Genomic DNA, 23,845 nt, shown 5'->3' with positions numbered 1-23,845 from the left:
GCAGTGCGATCCAAAACTCAGTGAGCCCAGATAATATTAGCAAGCCTCAATTTCAGCCGATTACCAGTTGTTGTTTTTCCAGGTGCCTATGACGTCTAAGAAAATGTTACAAGCTCTTTCTGAGCAGCTGTGTTCAAAAATAGTTTGCATATACTGTAAAGTGCTGAGCTGTGTGAAATAGTCCATCTGTCAAGTTTAATTTCCTCCATTTTGGGTCAGATCTAAATAGACAGTTTCCCAACATTATGTGCTATAGATCTCTACACTCAGTTGACTCTCCTTTGAGTCAAAAATAAATGCCGACTGCTGTGACAAGTGTGCCACCCACTTTGAGGACAAGAATCACTCATAGGCGGCATGGCTTTAGGTCCACAAATTTGGTGATGGAGTCTGCTCTCAGGATATAGAGCAGTAGCGGCTGGGGGTCTGGTGGGCTGCCAGAGATTGTTGGTGGACTTCATCTCCCATCAGCCCCAGCCAGCTTGACCAGTGGTCAGAGATGATGGGAGTTGAAGTCCAGCAACATCCAGAGCACCACAGGTTCCTCACCTCTGGCATACAGCCTCATCTGTCCCATTATGCATTACCTGAATGATGTGTGCTAACAGTGTCTTATGCATTTGGTGAGGATTGTCCCCAAGTCAGTGTCCCATACCCTCCAATATTGCTCCAAATAGGGACATCCTATTCAATAATAATAATAATAATAATAATAATAATAATAATAATAATATTTATACCCCACCTATCTGACTGGGTTGCCCCAACCACTCTGGGTAGCTTCCAACATATATAAAACAAGAAAGAAATATTACACATTTAAAAACTTCGCCATGCAGGGCTGCCTTCAGATGTCTTCTGAACGTTGTATTGTTACACATCTCCTTGGCTCAGGTGTCACATAAATCCATACCCTCCAACATTTCTCCAGTGAAAATTGGGACATCCTAAGGAAAAGCGGGTCAAATCAGAAACTGGGACGGCTTCTCTAAATCAGGGACATTCCTGGAAAATAGAGACACTTGAGGGTGGGTTCTGTCACAGCTGCCGCCACCACTGCTCAGGACAAGTGCTGGCTCATCCTCTTCTCTGAGCTTGGCAACAGCAGTGCTGGTGGAGGAAAGAGCCACATTCCAGGATGAAATCAGAAGCTGGAGTGGCTTTTGTAATTTCGGGACTGTCCCTGGGAAATCGGGACACTTGGTGGGTATGAAAGTGCATTGCTGCAAGACAAGCTTGAGGTCTAGTACTGCTTATGACATACATACGCTTGCAGAGACAAGCAAAAGTGTGGTGTAGTGGTTAAGAGCTGTGGGCTCGTAATCTGGTGAACTGGGTTTGCTTCCCTGCTCCTCCACATGCAGCTGCTGGGTGACCTTGGGCTAGTCACACTTCTCTGAAGTCTCTCAGCCCCACTCACCTCACAGAGGGTTTGTTGTGGGGGAGGAAGGGAAAGGAAATTGTTAGCCATTTTGAGACTCCTTAGGGTAGTGATAAAGCGGGATATCAAATCCAAACTCTTCTTCTACTTCTCCTCTGAACCACTACAGAGCATTGTTACTACGCTATGGCAATTAATCAAACACAAATGCACGCGAATTACAGACATTTATGGCAATGGAGCCCTTCAGCCGGGGTGGCCCATAATCTGGACTGTGCGACCTCCATCATGAATTACATGGTCTGCTGGCCTGGAAATTTAAGGCACTTCTCCTAATAGGTTTATGCCCTCATCACTGATGCCACCATGAGTTTCCCAGTCTTCTGTGAAATTTTAATTGCTCGAAAGCATTTCAGGGGACACTTCAAGATCCATCAGTGGCATAAAAGAGGGAGACCAGTTCTGAATGCGGTGAACAGAATGTCCTCCCACGAAGGGATTCCGTATTCTAAGGCAGCAATCCGGGCGATTGTTGATGCGTTCCTCTGTGGGGGTGACAGAGGAATGGAAGTTTTTAGAACTCTGTGAATGACAGCCCTTACCCTCTATCTGTATAAGGGAAATGCCGTTTCGAGGGAAGGGAAAGGAGTGTGACATCTCCGAGAAGCTGCAGAAGTTCTGGAAAAAAAGTGAGACGGAATTTGTATTTCTGTTGCTGTGTGCTCACCTTACATATCTTGTAAGCCTTACTATTCTTGCCATATTGATCAGTCCCCTGGGTGGGGTGTGTGTGGAATCATTAAGATAGCACTTCTTTTTCGATTAATATTTGCAAAATGTACGCCGGAGGTTGCCAACTCCGTCTCTTTGCAACAAGTAAAAACATGTCCTCCTGTTAGGTTAAGTAGTATTATGGTCTGCGAAGCGGGTAAAATAAACCCCTGGTTTGGCCAAAGTCTAGCAGTTGACCCACCATATTGTGTTGATCCTGTTTGCTGGATCCTGTTCTGTTTGTGCCCCTGCCTCGTGGACCAGAATTTTTGAAACCAAATGTTGGTAATTCTGTGGTAATTCTGCACCCGACTCTCTTTGTCCTATCCTCATAAACAGAAACAAGAAACAAGCTTTCTCCTTCGTAAGAATTTGGTGCGAAGGAAAAAATCCTCATCTTCAGTTTTGTTTGGTTTTTATTTTGTGTGGGACATCTGTGGATATGTTCAAATGTTCTGCGAATTTGTCAGCGCAAACTTTTCAGAATATAGATAACCACTTTGCCCCTGCTGCAATCTTTTAATCTAGGAAAGAAGCTACATAAACTGCGCCGGGCTCTTGCTATGATGATTTATCCTGAGAATTTTACTCACTCCATTAGCTCCCCGTCAGGTAAGCAACATAAAGATCACTTATATTATTAAGATCAGCGTTGGAGGCTCCACTGTCAAACATACCTGTAGGAAAAGACTTTTAAATTGTGGTATCCTGTTTGCAGAATACTTTATCACCACACAACAGAGGCTATGTACATAATGTATGTTGAAATCATAGTTGCCTCAAAGAATTCACCCACAGAGCTACAATTCCCAGCACCTTTAAGAAACCACAGTTTCCAGGATTCTTGAAAGGGGTGCTTTAAATACTTGATGGGTATACACAGCCTGAGTGGCTTTTTGATGCAGCTTTGAAAACCATTTTTTTTATTTATTTCCCAAGCCTTTTCTCATTCTGATGAAAGCTGTCTGCTGATTTTACTGTTTATTTATTTTATCTGCTCTCCTGCATTTGCACTCTTTATATTTTTTACTGCATGCTTTTCATTATTATGTCTTTGAATTTGCAAGGTGACAAAGAAGCTTTTCTAAAGCTAAGAGGCAGTGTAAAAATTTTTTTTAAAAAAAAAGGAGTTCCAATGGGCTTCAATTACAAAGAGGGTAGATTTTGGTTGGACATTAGGAGGAACCTCTAGCCAGTAAAAACAGTTCAGTATTGAAGTTAATGACTTAGAGGAGTGGTGGGCTGCAAATTCATCTATTGAGGATGCCTGTAGCTCTAGAGTTTCTACTCAGAGCTGAGAATTAGATGGAAATAGCCTACAAGGCTCCGTCCAACGATGTGATTATGTGAAATTCAGAGTTTTGTCCTCCTTCCTGGTGATTTAGCAGATGCAAACAGGGTCACTAGGGTGTATCTTTAACCACACTATTGCCAGATAACTATTGCTGCAATCCTAAAGTCACTTGCTAGGCCATGTGGAGAATATAGTATGCTGGATCAGACAAAAGTCAGTTTGTCCCAGTATTTTGCTTCCATCAGCAGACAACAAATGCCTTATGAAAAATCAGAAGCAAGTTATGGTTTAAAGAAAACAGCCTTATCCTGTTGTCACTGTGTTTGGTAGAAGGGCAGGATTTCTGAATACAGACGTCCTCCATTACTTTGCCTAATCCCCGCCTCCCTGTCATGTAAGCTTTTGGACATCACCACTATAACTTGTGGTTATGAGTTCCACAAGGTAATAGAATAAGTTTGCCTTTAGGATGGGGAACCCTTTGAAACTGAGGTGTTGCTGACATCAGACACCCATGTGGTTTCAAGCCAAAAATAAATAAAAATAAATGCATGTGTTGCATTCTAAACTGAACAAAAGACTTAAAAGAAGATTCAGTGGATGCATGATATGGTGGTATATCAATCAAAAGTTTCAGATCCCTAGCACGACAGGTACTGATTGCAGTGTAAACAGAGCATCAGATGCCAGGGCAGAAGTTCTAGCATTATAATCAGGAAAGTGAATGCAATCATCTCCGTATCTGATGCACCTCAAGTGATCATTTACACTTCTTAGGAGTTTTCTGGAAGGAATGACAGGCTTAACAGCTGTGGGATCTCCACAAAGAGAAGAGAAAAAGTAGCCAAGTCTGATGGATGGAAAGATTCACCTACTGAGGCTCTCCTGGCATGAGGAGAATTTTTAAAGCAAATGTGGTTCTATGGCCCTCTGGTGGCCTTTTATAAGCTACAACATGCTGTAATAAAATTTAAGTACGTTGGTGGGCAAAGGGTCAACCGTACTGACTGAAAACTACTTCCACAATGCACATATTTATTTGTGACATTATTTGGGTGCATGGTCCATCCGAGGAAGCTCACAACATAATACACAATGAATACAAGCAATCTGAAAGTTCTCAAAATTGGCCAAAGATTTCCTTGAGAGTTTTGCAGGAGGGATTCAAATGCCTAGCGAAATATTAGGGTTTATGCAGTTAAAGTGACTTATGTGCAGGAGCAGCGCCAAGTCCACACTAAACAGGCATGAGGAAGTGCCCCAAGAAAGAGCTATTGCACTCATGTCATGCTCCTCATATGAGAAACAAGATAGCAGACTAGGCAGGCCCTTGGTCTGATCCAGTAGGGTTCAAATGTTCTTTGCAATAAGCCCCAATGGATTCCATGGGGCTGAAGTCCCAGGCAAGCTGTGCATAGGGTTGCAGCCTTCATAGCTGCTGGATCCAATTGGACAAGCAATCATAATGCAACTAATTTGCATGTACAGGCTGATTGGCTGGCACTCCTCTCTCCTTCAGTGCTTGCTGGGCTGAAGAAACAATGGGAACTCCCATCACTTGCCACCCTGGTGGTTCCCCCCCCCCCAATAACCCGTCTTAGAAAAGTGCCAAAACGCCGCCATCTTTCCTGAAACCATCCTCATTCACCCTGGGGATGAAGTTTTGAAACCATGGCAGCGGAAGCCTCTTCCTGAGAGCCAATGTAGTCCTCCTCTAATGGGAAATGCCCAAAATGTTAACATAGCAAGCCGTCAGCGTGAAGAATAAGCCCAATGGAATGATCCAGTCTTCCTCCTCCAAGTCCAAAGTAGTTGCTGCTCTGGGGAAAAAACAGTAATAGGGTCGCCTTCTGGTGAGTCTGGGTAAACACTGGGGGGAGACACAGCTCATTCCTTTTTTTTTTTTAAATATATTTATTTATTTTTCCAATAAAAGAATAAAACATCACTTCAATACAAAACACCGAAATCCATTGCCAGTATACATCGAAGAAAAAGAAAGATAAAAAGAAAAAAGAAGAAAAAGAAAAAAGAGAAAATTTAAAAAACAAAAACTCCAGTTTTTAAGTTTGTGTTTACAAAACTTTCTTTCCTGACTTCCTCACACCTCCCTTTTTTGTGTTCCTCTTTATCTAATCAGATACAGCAAATCCTTATCCTCCTTCAGAAACTCATTTCAAAATTATTATAATCACTTCTATTATGTCTCCGATCTTTCCTTCTTATACTTAAACACCTTTAACATATTGTTTACTTTTAACATAATATAACCTTGTTCTTTCACCCTTTTTCAATTTACGATTTTGCATACTTTTTTAACACTGTATCACTAATGCCATATTATTTTCATACCAACATCATTTTAACATTCATACACCTTGCAGTATTTCTGCAGATAGTTTTTAAATTTCTTCCAATCCTCTTCCATCACTTCTTCTCCCAGGTCTCGGATTCTGCCAGTCATTTCTGCTAGTTCCACGTAGTTTATTACTTGCATCTGCCATTCTTCCAAGGTGGGCAAATCTTGTGTCTTCCAGGAGACACAGCTCATTCCTTAGGGACAACAATGCTTGATTGAAGAACAGGGTTAGCCACTAGTTTTCCCAAAGGCTGCTTTGAGGATGGGGGGGGGGGTTATATAGAGCTTTGGATCATGCCCACTCCCACCTCACAATGGGTGTTTGTATCCCAGAAATTCTAATGCCCACATCTGTTTGCCACTGGATCGGCTTGGATGGTATGTCAGTTATCAGTTTTGTTAAGCTTATATTTTGCCCTTCCTCCGAAGAGCTCAGCACAACATACATTTTTCTTATTTCACAACTTACTGCATAGAAATTATATACCTCTTGATTGTAAAAATAAAATAAAATGCAGGGCTTTCCCCCTCTTTTTTAATCATGACAACCTGGTGAAATAACCTGAGAAACAGTGCAGGCTCAAGGTCACCCAGTGAGCTTCATTTGAGCAGGCATATAGCTGCTCCATCACAACACAGACTGCTCATCTTTAACATTTGGAGGGAAGGAAGCGATAGCAGACATGACAACATCAGTGGGTGCCAGAAAGCAGACCCTCCAAAGGTCCCTATTTTCCAGGGACAGTCCCGGATTTACAGAAGCTGTCCCGGTTTCTGATTTGATTCCAGAATGTCCCGCTTTTCCTTAAGAGGTTTCTATTTCCATCAGAAAAATGTTGGAGGGTATGGAGTTATGTGACCCCCGAGCCAAGGAGATAAGTAACCATACAACCTTTAGAAGACATCTGAGGCATAAAAATAAGAGTTTCGGTAGTATGCACATCTTAATCGCAGCCATTCTGCCTGACCAGGAGAGTTTAATCCTGTTCCAAATGTCTAGTTCCTTTTGGATTTCCTTCCAGGTATTAGTATAGTTATCAGCCATTAAGTTTATATTTTTCATCTTATTTTTATTCCAAAATGTCCCAGTGATTAGAGGAAGCGCAATATTTAAAAATTGGCAAAAAATCTTATCCAAATTTATATGGCAAGGTAAAAGACCAAGAATTAGATTTAAATTGTTAACGGATAGAAAATATAGAGGAGGTTTCTCGGTCCCAAATCTAAGACTGTATTACGAAGCCTCGTGCCTTTGTTGGCTCAAAGAATGGGTCACCTTAAAAAACACAGATCTGTTAGACCTAGAGGGCTTCGATCTAAGATTCGGATGGCATGCTTATCTTTGGCAAAATAAGGAAAAGGTGCATAAAGGCTTCTCAAACCATATCATCAGAGGAGCACTTTTAGAGGTGTGGGAAAAGAACAAAAGACTACTGGAAAAAAACACCCCCTGGTGGCTATCGCCTATCGATATATTAACTGTTAAAAAAATAAATATAGAAGGTGAGAGACTGACCTATGAAGATTTACTGGAAAGATCGGAAAGAGGATGGAAAATTAGACCCTATGAAGAGTTGAAGAGTAGACTGACAGGTTGGTTGCAGTACCACCAAATTAATGCTTTATGGAAGGAAGACAGAAAGATTGGAATGAATGAGAAAAAATCTAAATTCCAGGTAGAAATAATAGAAAGTAAAACTAAACTGCTATCTAAAATGTATACTCAACTGTTAGATTGGGACACCAAGGATGAAGAGGTCGAAGAAGTTATGGTAAAGTGGGCCATAGATATTGGATATAATTTGGATTTTGAAAAATGGACGAAGTTGTGGACTAAAGGAATGAAATTTACAGCCTGTACTGCCCTTAGAGAAAATATGGAAAAGATGATGTATCGTTGGTACATTACTCCTGTGAAACTGCAAAAAATGTACAAGAATGGGGACAGAAGGTGTTGGAAATGTAAATCTAAAGAGGGACGCTTCTATCACATGTGGTGGAAATGTGAAGAAGTTAAGAAATTTTGGGATTCCATCTATAATGAATTAAAAAAAATACTTAAATACACCTTTGTCAAAAAGCCCGAAGCTTTCCTTTTGGGAATGATCGAAGAGGAGATTAAAAAGGAGGACTATGTAATATTTCAATATGCAACTGTAGCTGCCAGGATCTTATTAGCACAAAACTGGAAAACCCCAAATATCCCGACCGTTAAGGATTGGCAAATCAAATTATTTGAGTATATGGAGTTGGCAAAAATGACACAGAAAATTAGACAGCAAAAAGGGAGAAAGTTTATTGATGAATGGTCTAGATTTATAACATACATAGAAACAAATTCTAGAGATATAAAAATCACAGTAGGTGTAATATAACTCTTGTGACGCGTAGATATTTTATAATGAAAAACTGCAGATTGGATTTAATATACATATAACCCAAAACCGAGATGGAGGGAAGTCAATTGTTAATTGTTGGTAATGTCTGTGTGTTGGTTGGTTTGGGGGTTGTGATTTGGTTGATGGTCTTGTTTGCTTTTGATATGTGACTGTTACCTCATTCTTTTTTTTTTATGTTGTTGTTTTTTTTTCTGTCATTGTCCGGTAATGGAAAATGAATAATATATATATATATATATATATAATAGAAGACATCTGAGGCAGCTCTGTAGTTTTTTAACGTTTAATGTTTTATTATGTTTCTATATATGTCGGAAGCTGCCCAGAGTGGCTGGGGCAACCTAGTCAAATGGGCAGGGTGTAAATAATAAAAGTATTATTGTTGTTGTTTTAAAAATTTAGAGACAGTGCGAGTGCTTTCAAGCCTCATTATCAATGGAAAAGTTTCCCAGTATGGAAAGGCATAGCCTGTTTTTTAAAAAATTGATTTACTTGCTGCACTTACATTCCAGCTTCCTTCTGAAAGTGGCCTGCTGGGCTCCCCCCCTACACACACATAAACATTACATCCTCACAACACCCCGTGAGGTAGGTCAGCCTGAATGATAGTTACAGGTCCAGGGCCACCCGCTGAGTTTCATGGTTGAATGGAGACTTGAACCCGGGTTCCCCATCTTCTGCTTCCACTGGCAGCAACCCGGCAACGGAGCTATTTGTGGCCGTTAATTGGGCCATGATTGGCCCCGACACAATTGCTTTCTGTTCTCTGCACTTCCAGTGACCACGGAACGCATCATGTCTTCTCCGAAGCCAGAACCGTCTGCGACGTCTTCAGAGACCTCTGATGAAAGTCTTGAGGATGAGGTAGTTGTGTATTCAAGCTCGTTTGCATATGGTATCCAACAAAAAACATTTTTAGCTATGCAATGTAACTTTCCCAACCTTCCCCCCTACTCTCCAAAGCAGTTGGGGAGCAGCCCAGGGAGGGGAAATTAGATGGCACAATTTAAAGTTGTTGTATTAGAACAAGTGTTTAGATTGATACTGCCCACTTTGTTTCTAAGGATGTTCCAACTGTTCTTTTCTTTCTCCTGTTTTTTTTGTTGGGCTACACTAATTTTTGCTTTCTTGTTCTCACCTCAATTATCAGATTACCCATTTCTCCAGGTTTTGCAATGCCATCTCAATCCCCCAAAGGTGGAAAAATAAAGGTGTATTTTGTTTTTGAAAGAAATGCATGTTTAAAGGGGAGAATGCACCGAAACAAATGTGTGTTTTACAAGCAAAGTATGTACAAAATGTGTGAAAGGTTTACATGTGGGTTTTCGGGGGCATTCGTCTGGAAAGACATGATGGAATGGCCCTATGATGGAGCATCAGGAAAAGTGACTGGTCCGTCCATCCCTCACTTGCAATGGAATCAAAGAACCACAGTATGAAAGGCAGGGCACTGGGAGAATCTCAGCAGATCTCAGAGCATAAACTTGATCTAAACTTGTGTATTTTAAGTTTTTTTGTCTTTGTTTTAAGTGCTGTTGTTTTTTGGAAGTTTCATTTTTGAAAAGCAAGTGACTAATATAATAAATGTTTAAAATAAAATTATAAAGTCCACCCAAACACGGAGGGCTGCTAACTTCTGGTTATAGTATTGACTTGTATTACAAATTGTGGCCTCTGCTTCTTTTGTGATATGCTATTGTTTATTGGTACTGCTGTAGTGTGGACGTGTTGTTTTGTTTGAACTGTGCTCTGAATGGTATGTATTTATTTATTTATTTATTTATTTATTTATTTATTTATTTATTGATTGATTGTACAACTAATGGTTTAAATAACAAAGATCTGGCTTTGGTTTCCATGTCAGAATGTCTTGAAGAGAGTTGGCAGCCTCCCCTTGGTGTGCTCTGTCTGCAGCTTAGTTTCTTCAAACTACACCTCCATTAAGAGAAAAAGCTCCTACCTTCAGACAGTGTGTGGTGGGGCAGAGAAAGGCATGAAGACCATCACTGGAGCTGCCATCAACACGGCACAGCCACTTCTGACTACATTTGAACCTCAGAGTGAGTAAAACTGAGGCAGAGGGCTAAATGCAACATGCTAGAATTAGCTGAAGAGATGGCAATGAGCATTTATTGACAAGCTAGCCCACAATCGCTGAAATATACTCGGAGTCCTGTAGTGATTTCATGCTCTTTATTGCAGCTTGTAAAACAGTGATTTTATTGCCCCCCCCAAAAAAAACCTCAGGCTTTTATATACGTTATTTACACAATTAGTCCCATCTGATTGGCTGATTCTGCTTCCCTCCTGGAGCCTGATTGGTCTTTTCCTGCAGGCCAATCAGTTGTTGCATTCTATGATACTACTTGCCTATTGTTCCAGGATCCAAGCTTAGTACAGTCATACCTCATGTTACGTCCGCCTCATGTTATGTTCTTTCAGGTTACGTCCTGCGGCGACCCAGAAGTACCGGAAAGGGTTACTTCTGGGTTTCGCCGCTCACGCGTGCGCAGAAGCGCAAAATGACGTCATGTGCATCTGCAGAAGCGGCGAATCGCAACCCGCGCGTGTGCAAACACGCCGCTGCGGGTTGCGCTCTTTTCATGTTGCAAATGGTCCTCCGGAACAGATCCAGTTCGCAACCAGAGGTACCACTGTACGTAACAATCGCCCTCAAATTGCCACTGCTATCAACGCACACAACAATCTATTCAAGCTTCTCTGGGTTTAGGAATCCTTCCTACATTGGAAAGGAGGTCTAGCAGAGTGCAGGAACTTTCTGGAACCCTGTAAACGGATTCTAGTCAGTGGCGAAGCGTGGCTCCAAGATGCCTGGGGTGGGAGGGGGCGGGGCAAGAAGCTGAGAACAAAGGCATCGTGCAACCAACCCCCACCGCTGCTGGAGTAACCCCAGCCCTGAGCAGAGGCTGTTGTGCCCTTCTGGCACCCACCTCCTCCCCAGATCTGAGCCTTGCAAGGCTGCTCAGTGTGGGGACACGGGGTAAACTAAAGTCACCGGTTGCTTTGCTTGTGCTTTGAAAGACACTCGCCGCTGCAGGGGGCCTGTTTGTGGTGTTGTGTTTTCCTGCAGAAGGTTCCGCTTTCAAGGTCGCCCCTGCCCCCTCATCTCCAGTGGGATGGAGTCAGGATTCGGCCCCCATGGCTCCCCAAACCGGTGCCAGCCCCCCCCCCCAGTTCATGATGGTAGTGCCGGGAGGCTGGCGCACCCCCTCATTGATGACACCCGGGGCGGCCCACACCCCCCTTCCTACGCCACTGATTCGAGTACGGTAAGTCCCTGTTCTACTTTGCTCAGTAGTCCACCAAGAAAAAACAGGAGGATCTGCTGCTGAATTTGGTTGTTACAGACAGAAATCCAAAACTGACCAGCCAAATAATCACACCAGTGGTGGAAAAAGTAAAGGTTTGTTCAGACAGCAGTAAGAAATTGCAGGGGAATCAAATTCTTTTTCTTCTTCTTTTTTTTGGAAATATTTTTTATTACATTTTCAAATGCACAAATAAGAATATATAGTTCACATAGCAAGCATAAGATAAACAAATAAAGAAAAAAGAAAATTCCACTTTCAGAAATATTTTTACATAACCAATCGGACTTCCTCACATCTCCCATACCATGCATTCTTTGCCATAAAGATGTCAGCAAATTATTACCTTTTTTCACATCTTAATTTATACCTTACAAATGTCTTAAATTTAAAATACTCTTTGTCAGTTACTTGTACCTTTAATCACCTTTAGTAATACTTTAAATCTCATCCTTTCCTTACTTTTAACTTAATTTTCTATTTCAAAGATCTAATCGCTGAAGCTAAAACTTCCAAATCGTGCAGTTTTTAACATTCATACAACTTATGGTATTTTTGTAAATAGTCCTTAAATTTTTTCCAGTCCTCCTCCATCTCCTCTTCTCCCAAGTCTCAGATTCTGCCAGTCATTTCAGCCAGTTCCATGTAGTCCATCAGTTGCATCTGCCACTCTTCCAGTGTAGGTAGATCTTGTGTCTTCCAGTGTTTTGCAATAAGTATTCTTGCTGCTGTAGTTGCATACATAAAAAATGTTCTATCCTTCTTTAACACCTTCTGGCCAACAATGCCCAGGAGGAAGGCCTCTGGTTTCTTGGGAAAGGTATAGCTAAATACCTTTTTTAACTCATAATATATCATTTCCCAGAAGGCCTTCACTTTTGGACAGGTCCACCAGAGGTGAAAGAATGTCCCTTCGGCCTCCTTACATTTCCAACATTTGTTATCAGACAGATGATATATCTTAGCAAGTTTGACTGGGGTCATGTACCACCTATATATCATTTTCATAATGTTTTCTTTCAGGGCACTACATGCCGTGAATTTAATTCCAGTGGTCCATAACCTTTCCCAGTCTTCGAACATAATGTTGTACCCAATATCTTGAGCCCATTTTATCATGGCTGATTTCACTGTCTCATCCTGAGTGTTCCATTTAAGCAACAAGTTATACATTCTCGAAAGTACCTTAGTTTTAGGTTCCAACAGTTCTGTCTCTAATTTCGATTTTTCCACCTGGAATCCTATTTTTCTATCCGACTTAAAAACCTCTTGAATTTGAGCATAGTGAAACCAATCTTGCACCTTGTTCTTTAGTTTTTCAAAGCTCTGCAGCCTCCAGTTATCTCCAATTTTTTCTATTATTTCCCAATATTTAGGCCAGCCGGCCTCCATATTGGGTCTCTTTCGGACCTTGGCCTCCGCTGGTGATAACCACCTCGGGGTCTTACCTTCTAATAAGTCTTTATATTTTGTCCAGACCATAAATATTGCTTTCCTGACAATATGGTTTTTAAACATTTTATGAGCCTTTACCTTGTCGTACCACAGATATGCATGCCATCCAAACGCATTATTAAACCCTTCCAGATCTAGAACATCAGTGTTCTCAAGTAATAACCAATCTTTCATCCAGCAGAAAGCCGCAGCTTCGTAATATAACCTTAAATCTGGCAGGGCAAACCCCCCTCTTTCTTTTGCATCAGTTAGTATTTTAAATTTTATTCGGGGCTTTTTGCCCTGCCAGACAAACTTAGAAATATCCTTCTGCCACTTTCCAAAACATTCCACTCTGTCCACGATCTGTAGGGTCTGAAACAAAAATAACATCTTTGGCAATACATTCATTTTTATAGCTGCAATTCTTCCCAACAAGGAAAGTTTCAGTCTTGACCAAATCTCAAAGTCTTTTTTAATTTCTGTCCAAGATTTTTCATAGTTGTCTTTGAATAAATTCAAATTTTTAGCAGACAAGTTTACCCCTAGGTATTTCACCTTTTTAACCACATTTAATTCTGTCTCTTTCTGAAACCTCTCTGTTTCCAGGGGTGTCAAATTTTTCTCCAAAACCTTAGTTTTCAGCTTGTTCAATTTAAACCCCGCCACCCGACCAAATTCATGAATTAATTCTAACACTCTCTTCATACTAGATTCTGGCTCCTGTAATGTTAAAACCAAATCATCTGCAAAGGCCTTCATTTTGTATTGTTTCAACGGGAATCAAATTCAAAATCCTGTGCAAAAGTTGTGTTGGGTAATTTCTTCCAGGTTAGAAATGCAGTTGATGTTTTCCTGATTTCCTGAATCAGAAACATAGGCCTGCCCTCGGTATCTTGGCTATTTAACTGATTAATTGATTTATTGCTGTTGTTGTTGTTGCAATCTTGGAGGGATGTGAGATTCCAGGGGTTCCCGGCACTGAGTCAAGGTTCATGTTTCCTTTGGGATGAGGGACAGCGGAGACTGTGCTTTTAAAGAGCGGGTTTTCATGGGGAAAGCTCTGGAGCAAAAATAGAGAAAAAGGATGCTCAGACACAGAGCTTTAAAGTGTGGACCATGCCTGGAAAGCACAAACGAAAGGTAAGTGTGGATAAGTCCATAGAAAAATAAAATGGACATTGGAAAAATGAGGGACTGAGAGAAAGAACAATTGATAGCTTTTCACCCTACCAGTATTTTGTAACCATTGCCAAAGTTCCTTGTGTGATTACTTTGTGTAATATTTCTGTTATAAGTAAGTAAGTGAAAGCCAGTGTGGTGTAGTGGTTAAGAGCGGTGGACTCATAATCTGGCGAACTGGGTTCGATTCCCCGCTCCTCCACATGCAGCTGCTGGGTGACCTTGGGCTAGTCACACTTCTCTGAAGTCTCTCAGCCCCACTCACCTCACAGAGTGTTTGTTGTGGGGGAGGAAGGGAGAGGAGATTGTTAGCCGCTTTGAGACTCCTTAGGGGAGTGATAAAGTGGGATATCAAATCCAAATCCAAAGTACGGTAATTCAAAGCTCAGTTGTTTTAGTGAGACTGAAAGGGACTCATGACAGCAACCATAACAAAAACCAAAGTGTCTTCCTCTCTCTGTCTCTCTTAGTTGCAACAGCAAACAAGTTTGCCTGCCGAGGCTTAGATACAGTGGAAGAGAAGATGCCCATTCTTCAACAGACGACTGATCAGGTGAGCAGTTGTCTGCCTCCCAGAAGATTGTAAACATTTATTTAGGTCATTTCGAATAAGTCTCTGGGCACTTTGCAACATCTTAAAAACATCACAAATAGAGGTGAAGGATGCCACAAATGACCCACAGTTCAAAGCAGCCCAAAACCAAGAGAAAAGATGGTCCCCTTGGAACACAGAGGGCAGATACATTGGACAAAAGATATTGGTCAAAATATAGATACGGAAGCATGGGAACGACTGTGGAATACAGACATAAAATTTACAGCATGTTATTGGTCTAACAGGGACGCGGGTGGCGCTGTGGGTAAAAGCCTCAGCACCTAGGGCTTGCCGATCAAAAGGTCGGCGGTTCGAATCCCCACGGCGGGGTGCGCTCCCGCTGCTCGGTCCCAGCGCCTGCCAACCTAGCAGTTCGAAAGCACTCCCGGGTGCAAGTAGTTAAATAGGGACCGCTTTATAGCGGGAAGGTAAACGGCGTTTCCGTGTGCGGCTCTGGCTTGCCAGATGCAGCTTTGTCACGCTGGCCACGTGACCCGGAAGTGTCTCTGGACAGCGCTGGCCCCCGGCCTCTTGAGTGAGATGGGCGCACAACCCCAGAGTCTGTCAAGACTGGCCTGTACGGGCAGGGGTACCTTTACCTTTACCTTATTGGTCTAACAGAAAATTATATGAAAATGATATATTGATGGTACCTAACACCGAGTAAATTGGCCAAAATGTATAAATCCAAATCAAATAAGTGTTGGAAATGTAAAGAGAAAGAAGGTTCTTTTTATCCTATGTGGTGGTCTTGTAGTAAGGTTAAAGCTTAAAGGGAAATGGTGTTTAAAATAACGTTTGGAAAAAAGCAAACCCAGAAGCTTGCCTTTTGGGAATTATAGGGACAGAACTACCCAAACTGTCTAGAAATTTATTCATGTATGCTACTACAGAGGCAAGAATGTTACTCGCCCAAAAATGGAAAGAAGTCCCAGCAAAAGAAGAATGGATACAAAGCTTATGGAATGTGCAGAAATGGCAAAACCTAGCAGAAAAATAAGAAATCAAGATAACAAACTTTGTTTAAAAGAATGGAAATGGTTTACTGAATATTTACAAATAAACTGTAAACAGATAAGAACATTGGCAGGATTATTGTAATAACCTGCAGTTTTATTAAACGTATATATATCTAAATTAGATGAATAAATGAGCAAATTAAGTTAATTTGGATATGCAGAGAATATTAAAAATAAATTTAAGGAATTGCAGAAAGAGGGGGGAAGGAAGCCAAGTTTTGAAATGTTAAAATGATCATAAAATGTATAAAGTTATCATAAAATTGAATTGTATAAAATTGAAAATCATAAATAATTTTTTTAATTAAATAATAAAAAACCACAGAGGTAAACTCAGGTCGCATCCCATGCACCATAAATTTAGAGCACATGTCTTCCTTGCGAAGAAGCCAGGGCACTGCAGTTTGCCCCTCACAGAGCTACAATTCACAGTACCCAAGACAAAAGCTAGTTTTTTCTCCTTCTTTGGAGGTCTTTAAGCAGAGGCTTGACAACCATATGTCAGGAGTGCTCTGATGGTGTTTCCTGCTTGGCAGGGGGTTGGACTCGATGGCCCTTGTGGTCTCTTCCAACTCTATGATTCTATGATTCTAGTTTCCAATATTTCCACCAGGGTCTGTCTTCTTACTCTTGCAGGTTGTCTCTGGTACGAAGGAGATGATGTCTTCTAAAGTCACATGTGCAAAGAGCGCCATGACCCGCAGGCTATCAGGGATGGTTGACATGACCAGAGATGCTGTCCAGGGTAGCGTGAGGACCACAACGTCCATGGTGACTGGGAGTATGAGCCTGTTGATGGGGACGAGAGTTGGACAGATGGCCAGGACCAGTGTGGACACCATGCTGGGCAGGTCCCATGCATTTATAGATCACTATCTCCTGGTTGCAGATGAAGATATGAGTAAGGGCTCCTTAGAGTGTTTTCCCCCTACCTGTACAGCACAGAGTGGTTTTTTATCTTAATGATATGTGCAGACAAAGTACCACCAAGATTTAGACCTGGGGCGGGAGAACCCTTTCAGCTCAAGTGCCACATTCCTTTCTGGGCAAATTCTGGTGGTCACATGCCCCGGGGGGGGGGGGGGACAGGTACAGTGGCAAAGTACCCCTTTGGACAGTAGACTAGCTCCTAGACATACCCAGTGCTTTTTTTCAGCCAGAGCACAGTTCCGGCATCTCTCAGGTGGGCACCATTCTTGCCTTTATGTATTTCTGAAAAGCCCCAAACAAACATTTCAAGTCAAAACAGAAGCTGGCCAGTGTGTGCGAGTCTACACTTTTTCAAGATCTATGACTCTGTAGTTTTTTTAGCGGTGAATGCTTCTGTTGTCAAACCAACAGCTCTTCAGGGCCGCCCCAGGTTGCCCGGCAACTTACAATTTCATGGTGAGTTCTGGCACCAATTTTCCTTGATAAAAAGCACTGCACATACCCCTCTCTATCCAGCAAGCAAGAAGCAATACCAGACCTCAAGGGCGCATCCTGCACAGGCAAACAAAGCCAGTGAGGGGTGTGGCTTGGGGGAGGATGTGTGGCATGAGGAGAGCCTGGAGGGCCACATAGAGAGGACTAGAGGGCCATATTTATTCCCCAAGCCTGAGATTCCATGCTCCTGATTTAGGCAAATCATTAATGTCTAAGGCTGAGTCAGCCCCATGAGCATCTTTCCACAACTTTGCTCTTCTAGTGTTGGGTTGTTGTTTTTTAAAAAAACAAACACAAATGTGTATACATGCTCCATTAACTGTGAAGCCTCTACCACTTAGATGTCCTAAATTTATTATGGAGCCTGACCACTCACGAGGGGGGTCAGCATCTGTGAAAATAGACGAAATTATCCCTCCGCAGCTCACTGTCCTGTCCTATCTGTAGGTAGCAAAATGGGAAGAGAGATTTCAGAAATTTTGCAAAGGGGGTAGGCAATGTGGTGAAATGGGGGGCATATTGGAGGGGGGCAGCCTTCCCAAAGTCATCTTGAAAGATAAGTGATGAAATAGCATAATTCCCAGGACATCTCTGCAGGTGTGGGGAGGGAATGGCAGCCAGACTAACTGGCAGGTCCCAGAGATTTTCTGGGGGGTGGTGACTGGGAAAAGTAAGGCATTTCATCCTCTTTCACACACCCCCACACATACATTTTCAGCTGCAGTGGGGAAAACACATACGACTGGGTATTATTCTGCTAAGTTTTACTCAGAGTAGACCCACAGAAATCAATGGACCCACCGTTGCTACATGAAAAGCTTTAAACAATGGCTCCACCATTCGGGCATAAAATGTGATTACAATTTAATTTTATAAAATGGTGCCCAAGAATGCCAACATGGTTAATCCCCGGCGTAGGGAAACACTGTGTACATGGTAACTGGCTCATGGAGATGTCTCCTGGCCATGGATCCCAACACCTTGCAAAAATAACTGGGGCCACCTCGAACACAGGGCTGCTGCAATCTCCAGCTGCAACCTTCTGTCTCCCTTTACGACCACACAGTGATGTTTCTTTCGTTTCAGATGAGACTCGGACATGTTCTAAATGCGGATTGGGGGATTCCGGGGAGGAAGTGCAGGCGCAGATCAGGTGCGAAGGGTACATGGTCTGCTTGCTTTCCTTGCTGAACAAATTCCAACACTATGCTTCGATGCAGTCTCAGCGCCGCATCAGCCACACGTGCCAGAGCCTCCAAAAGGTCACGGAAAACTGCTATGCGGTAAGAGCACATTCCCCCTGCCTCTTCTTTCCCCCTCCTATGTCGCTCTGGGCTGGGAGGAAACAATCACATCTCCTTTGAAAACAAAAAGTTTTCAAGGCTGAAATATTTCTTAGATTAGCCCCAAGGATGGTGTATGTGAGAGAGAGGGCGGGAGAATGGGGCGGGCAATTGTGTCATCAGGGTCAAATTCTACACCCGAACTTTCCAAACTTTTCGTATTTGTGAAACACTTTTTAGAGATGCATCATTTAGTGACACAGTAATTCAGTTTACTAGCAAACCAGAGGTTAAACTAAAGGAAGGTAAAAGATAGAGGGCCCCTGTACTGTTAAGTCCAGTCAAAGGCGACTATGGTGTTGTGGCGTTGATCTCGCTTTCGGGCCGAGGGAGCCGATGTTTGTCCACGACAGCTTTCCAGGTCATGTGGCCAGCAGGACTAAACCGCTTCTGGCGCAACAGAACACTGCGACGGAAAACAGAGCGCCCGAAAACGCTGTTTACTTTCCCGTCGCAGCAGTACCTATTTATCTACTTGCACTGGTGTGATTTCAAACTGCTGGGTTGGCAGGAGCTGGGAGAGAGCAACGGGAGTTCACCCTGTTGGGTGGACTCGAACTGCCGGCCTTCTGAACGGCAAGCCCAAGAGGCTCAGTGGTTTAGACCACAGCACCACCCATGTCCAGAGGTTAAACTAACCCCTTTCTAGCCCTGGGAAGAGCATGGGGAGCGTTCACACAACACACCTACACACTGCAACTGACACAGTAATGTTTGGAAAGCTCTGGTTTATACATACACACACGCTGCAGAATGAGAAGTACACTGCCATGTAAAGAGAGAGAGAGGAGAGCAGAAGACCATTGAGTCCACAAACTAAAATAAATGCATGGGAAAGGGAATTTATGCTCCAAATTTAAACAACACTAAATGCAAGCTGTGCTGGGGGAAGGGTGACCAGGACACTAACAGTGCACTCCTGATTTCCCCACTGCCAGTGTGCACCTTGCACTTGGCACTGTTCAGATTCAGTGGATTCCCAGGTGGATCTGACCCAGTCTGGCTTGCGTTTGGCACCCAAAATGCACATGCTGGCCAGCTCCTGGGTGTGTCGTCAGCATGATCCACAGAGTTCAGCAAGTTCACAGCACAAAGTCCACAGCAGAAAGTTAAGTGTGACCACCTCCCTGTAAGCTGATCCACAGTAAAAAAAGCTTTAGGAGCAGGGGCTAGTGGAAAAGTTGGCAACTTTATCCTTGCATTATGTCACATCCGCCATGTCAAAATCTCTCTTTTAAGTGTGGCGAGGCCATAGCTCAGTAGCAGGAGGAATGCTTTGCATGCAGAAGGCTGCAGGTTGGAGTCCTGGCATCTTGAGATAAGGCTAGCAAAGACTCCTGCCTGAAGCTCTGGAGAGCCAGTGCCAGCCAGTGCACAGCTATTACCTTTTTTAAAAAAATAAATAAATTCATTTATGTAACGCCATTTTTCAAGGTGGTGCACGTGGGTCTTCCTTTTCCCATTTTATCCTCACAACAACCCTGTCAGGTATGTTGACTGGCCCAAGGTCACCCAGTGAGCTCTGTGACTAAGTGGCGAATAACAGAAGCCCCATCTCCCACGTCTTTGTTCAACACTCTAGAATTGTGGAATCTTAGAGCTGGAAGGGATCCCAAGGGTCATCTAGTCCAACCCAGACCTTTGGTCATCTTGGTTGCCCTCCTCTGCACACGTTCCAGCTTGTCAATATCCTCTTTACATTGTGGTGTCTGGAATTGGACACAGTACTCCCTCCAGCTGTAGTCTAATCCAGCCTTTCTCCACCTTGGGTCCCCAGATGTTGCGCAACAATTCCCATCATCCCTGATGCAGCACTGGTCCTGCCAGCTAGGGATGATGGGAGTTGTAGTCCAACAACCCAAGGTTGAGAGAGGCTGCTCTAAGCACTCCACCACACTAGGTGGACCAAAGGTCATGACTTGGAATAAGTCATCTATGGTTGTTTTTTAAAAATATATATATATATTCTCCAATGGATGTCTGCATTTCAGGAATGGAAGGCTTGGCTGGCCGCCTTGTACTATACGGTCACACTCCCGCTGAGGACCATCTACCTGATCGTCCTCTTCAGTGTGGAAGAATTATCCTCCCAGTTTCACGAGAATGTCCCCCAGGCCTCTTACGCCCTCGAGGAACTCAAGATGGCACTCTCCACCCTAGAATGCCTGCAGGACCTCTGCCGAAGAATCTTCACCCGAGTGTGGGAGAGAATGTCCGAGGAGGAGAACCTGAACGCGCTTTTGAACTACGTGTCGCAATCCCTGCCTTTTTGCTTCTTCACAAACAGCTGCAGATGCAAGACCTGCCCGGGCAGCGCCCTAAGGGCCCTCAAGATCGCGCGGAGCGGGCAGGTGTCTCGAGGCACCCTTTCTGGGCAGCAGGAATCCAGGACTGGCTTCCTGGCAGCAGCAACCCCAACCACCTGAGCCCTCCCGGGTCACCTGTAGAAGGCAGAGGGGGAAGCATGCAATGTGGACTTGAGGGCATTTTTAAAGGGCTTGGTTCTTAGATTAAATCCTAGGCACAACAGCAGCCTGGAAGTAAATGAGTGAATTAGACCTTAGTGTGCATGTGTGTTTTTCTCGTGTCTCAGAAAGCCAAGGAAACTCTTTCTCCAGGCTGAGGGAAGATGAAGGGAATCGAAGCAGAAGTCCTTGTTCTAGGATCGCAAAAGACCCGGTTACGTTGTCAAGCTAAAAATATGCAGTATGCATGTCCCAAGTCCACCTCCTTCCCAAGTCATGGGATAGCTCAGTGAGAGGGCTCATGCTTAGCATTATACGGGCTGCAGCATATCCTGTAGGAAAGATTTCTATATCAGGCAGCCGTCCAACATTCCTTTAAGGGTGGGGAGCTGCTTCAGAACATCCTTCTCTGTCAAAGATGGGGAACTTCCAGAGGTTACGCTGCAGCTCCCATCACTCCGGACTGTTGGCTGAGGCTGTCGGGAGTCCAAAAACATCGGGAGGACCACAAGTTCCCCAGCCTCATCTTATACTATTTTGGTAACACCTGAAGATTGGAGGCCACATGGTGAGGACTCCGCGCCGTCACTTTTTCCTATAACCCTGTAGTTCCAGTTCCTGGGAAGGGTGGCATGAGCACCCTCAAAAGTGGGACAGGGAAGCTGTGACCTTCTCGAGGTTGTTGGAGCGGCCGCAGAGACCACATAACACCGGTCTTGAAAGACCTACATTGGCTCCCAGTACGTTTCAAAGTGTTGGTGCGGACCTTTAAAGCCCTAAACAGCCTCGGTCCAGTATATCTGAAGGAGCATCTCCACCCCCATCCTTCTACCCGGACACTGAGGTCCAGTGCAGAGGGCCTTCTGGTGGTTCCCTCACTGCAAGAAGCCAAATTACAGGGAACCAGGCAGAGGGCCTTCTTGGTAGTGGCACCCGCCCTGTGGAACGCCCTCCCACCAGATGTCAAAGAGAACAACAACTACCAGACTTTTAGAAGAAATCTGAAGGCAGCCTTGTTTAGGGAAGCTTTTAATGTTTGATGCATTACTGTATTTTAATATTTTGTTGGAAGCCACCCAGAGTGGCTGGGGAAGCCCAGCCAGATGGGCGGGGTATAAATAATATATATATATATATATATATATATATATATATATATATATTATTATTATTATTATTATTATTATTATTACTACTCCCATCATGCCTAACCACTGGCCATGCTGGCTGAGGCTGATGGGAGTTGGAGTCCAATGAGCCGCAGCTTCCCTAGCCCTGCCTAAAAGTATCATCCGGTGGGAGGGGAGCAAAGGTGGAGTGGTCCAGGGGGTCCAAAACTTATTGCAGCAGCATCCTTGTCTCCAGGGCCCTAGAGACACACCCCGTCAGCACAAAAGGAGAGCTTTTTTGCCACTGAATGCACCAAGGCTAAGCATTTAGGAACACTGAAAACACAAGGGGCTTCCATTTCAATAGACCTATGTGTAAGTTCTGTTACTTCCCTTAATAATTCACAACTCAAGCCACTCCAAAAGAAGGTATTGGAAAACTCCAAATCATCTGCCCATGCCCAGATCTAGCTGAAAGGCAACACATTGATCATTGCAATGAGCTCCTACTTATTATTATGATTGCAGAAGTTTATTATACAACCTTGCACAACCTTAGAAGACATGTGGCTGTGGCTCCCATGGCGGGACCCTGTACTTCTGGATTTCCTGCTGCACTACTGGCAAGGAGAAGAGGCTGTTCCCCTTGTTCATATTAGCTGTTGATGGGAAGATCTATTCACAAAACAGCAAAGCAGAGTCGAGTTGAACTTGGTGGGCATATCCTTGTCTGCTTCCCAATGTCAGGGGTGGAGGGCAACATTCCCTTTTGGGTCAGGCTTCCGAGGGCCAGAGGCACAAATGGTTGAGGCAACACATGTAAATTTTGCTTTCTAGTGTAACCCATGGCACTGTGGCCTGCAGAGGGCTGGGAGGCCAGCTGGCTAGCCCCAGCTGGGCTGCCTCCTTCCAGCCGTCCCACTGGGAAGACCATCACCTCTGCTCCGACGTAAATCAGCAACCCGGGCACACTATCAGCAGATCACACTGCACACTTAGAATAGGCGTGAGGCTTGTGGAAGCATACTACATCTATTAATCATAAATCAGGACAAAGAAACGTCGTCTCTCTCTCTCATGTCGTCTCAGAGAGAACAGGAAAAGCAAAAGCTATACACAACGGAAGTTCCCAGCAAGCTGTGCTGAAATGTAAACAGACATGTGACATGCAACTGTTCCACACGTCTGCTCCTTAAGGTGAAATGGAAATGTCAACAGGCATTACCTATACAGACTTGCAACAGACTTTCTCTGTTCAAGGACACTTTCCAGTCAGGCCAAAACTACTCAGGGAAGGGTGCAAAGTTGGACTGGTGGCAGGTGTGGCCTAGGAAGAGTCTCAAGGGCCAGATAGAGGCCAGGAGGGCCACATTTTGCCCCACATCTGAGGTTACCCACCACCGCCTTATGTACAAACTCCCTGCAGGCGCAGGCAGAAAGCCTGTGGGGTGTAGATAAAGTACTATGATGCAGGGGAAAAACTGCTAGCACATTTTTTGCAAAGCTAAGTAGGGTTCAGTAGGGTTTCAAACTGGATGGGTGACCGCGTGTTGAGATTCCTCCATTGCAGGAGGAGGTTGGCCTAGCGACCCCTTGCAACTCTACAAGTCTGTGATTCTAGGGCTTAACGGGATGGGCGTGGGTTCAAATCCTCACCTAGCAATGAATGCACAACCAGTCAAAGCTGCAGATTTGCCACCACATTCTGTTGGGATATGTGTGGACTGCCTTTGCTGGTGA

General features: G+C 43.7%; 1 protein-coding gene across 1 annotated transcript; it reads left to right on the top strand.

Moving 5' to 3' along the window:
• Positions 1-1,940: 1,940 nt before the first annotated feature.
• LOC114606022 (perilipin-3-like) lies at positions 1,941-21,074 on the top strand. Its single transcript, XM_028747768.2, has 8 exons — positions 1,941-2,070; positions 2,681-2,764; positions 8,983-9,068; positions 10,069-10,264; positions 14,620-14,702; positions 16,400-16,664; positions 18,275-18,471; positions 20,523-21,074. Exons 1-8 carry the CDS (start codon positions 2,004-2,006, stop codon positions 20,955-20,957), a joined length of 1,413 nt encoding a protein of 470 aa, XP_028603601.2. The 5' UTR covers positions 1,941-2,003; the 3' UTR covers positions 20,958-21,074.
• Positions 21,075-23,845: the final 2,771 nt, after the last annotated feature.

The sequence above is a fragment of the Podarcis muralis genome, chromosome 10, assembly GCF_964188315.1.
Source record: "Podarcis muralis chromosome 10, rPodMur119.hap1.1, whole genome shotgun sequence".
NCBI classification, from domain to species: Eukaryota; Metazoa; Chordata; class Lepidosauria; order Squamata; family Lacertidae; genus Podarcis; species Podarcis muralis.
This window is presented reverse-complemented; position numbering and strand designations above follow the sequence as displayed.

Bases quoted from the DNA above. Each gene is read 5' to 3' on its own strand.
- LOC114606022 (XM_028747768.2), top strand. From the start codon at position 2,004: ATGCCGTTTCGAGGGAAGGGAAAGGAGTGTGACATCTCCGAGAAGCTG. The intron at 10,265-14,619 runs GTGAGTAAAACT...TGTCTCTCTTAG, and splicing joins GACTACATTTGAACCTCAGA to TTGCAACAGCAAACAAGTTT. The intron at 14,703-16,399 runs GTGAGCAGTTGT...TTACTCTTGCAG, and splicing joins TTCAACAGACGACTGATCAG to GTTGTCTCTGGTACGAAGGA.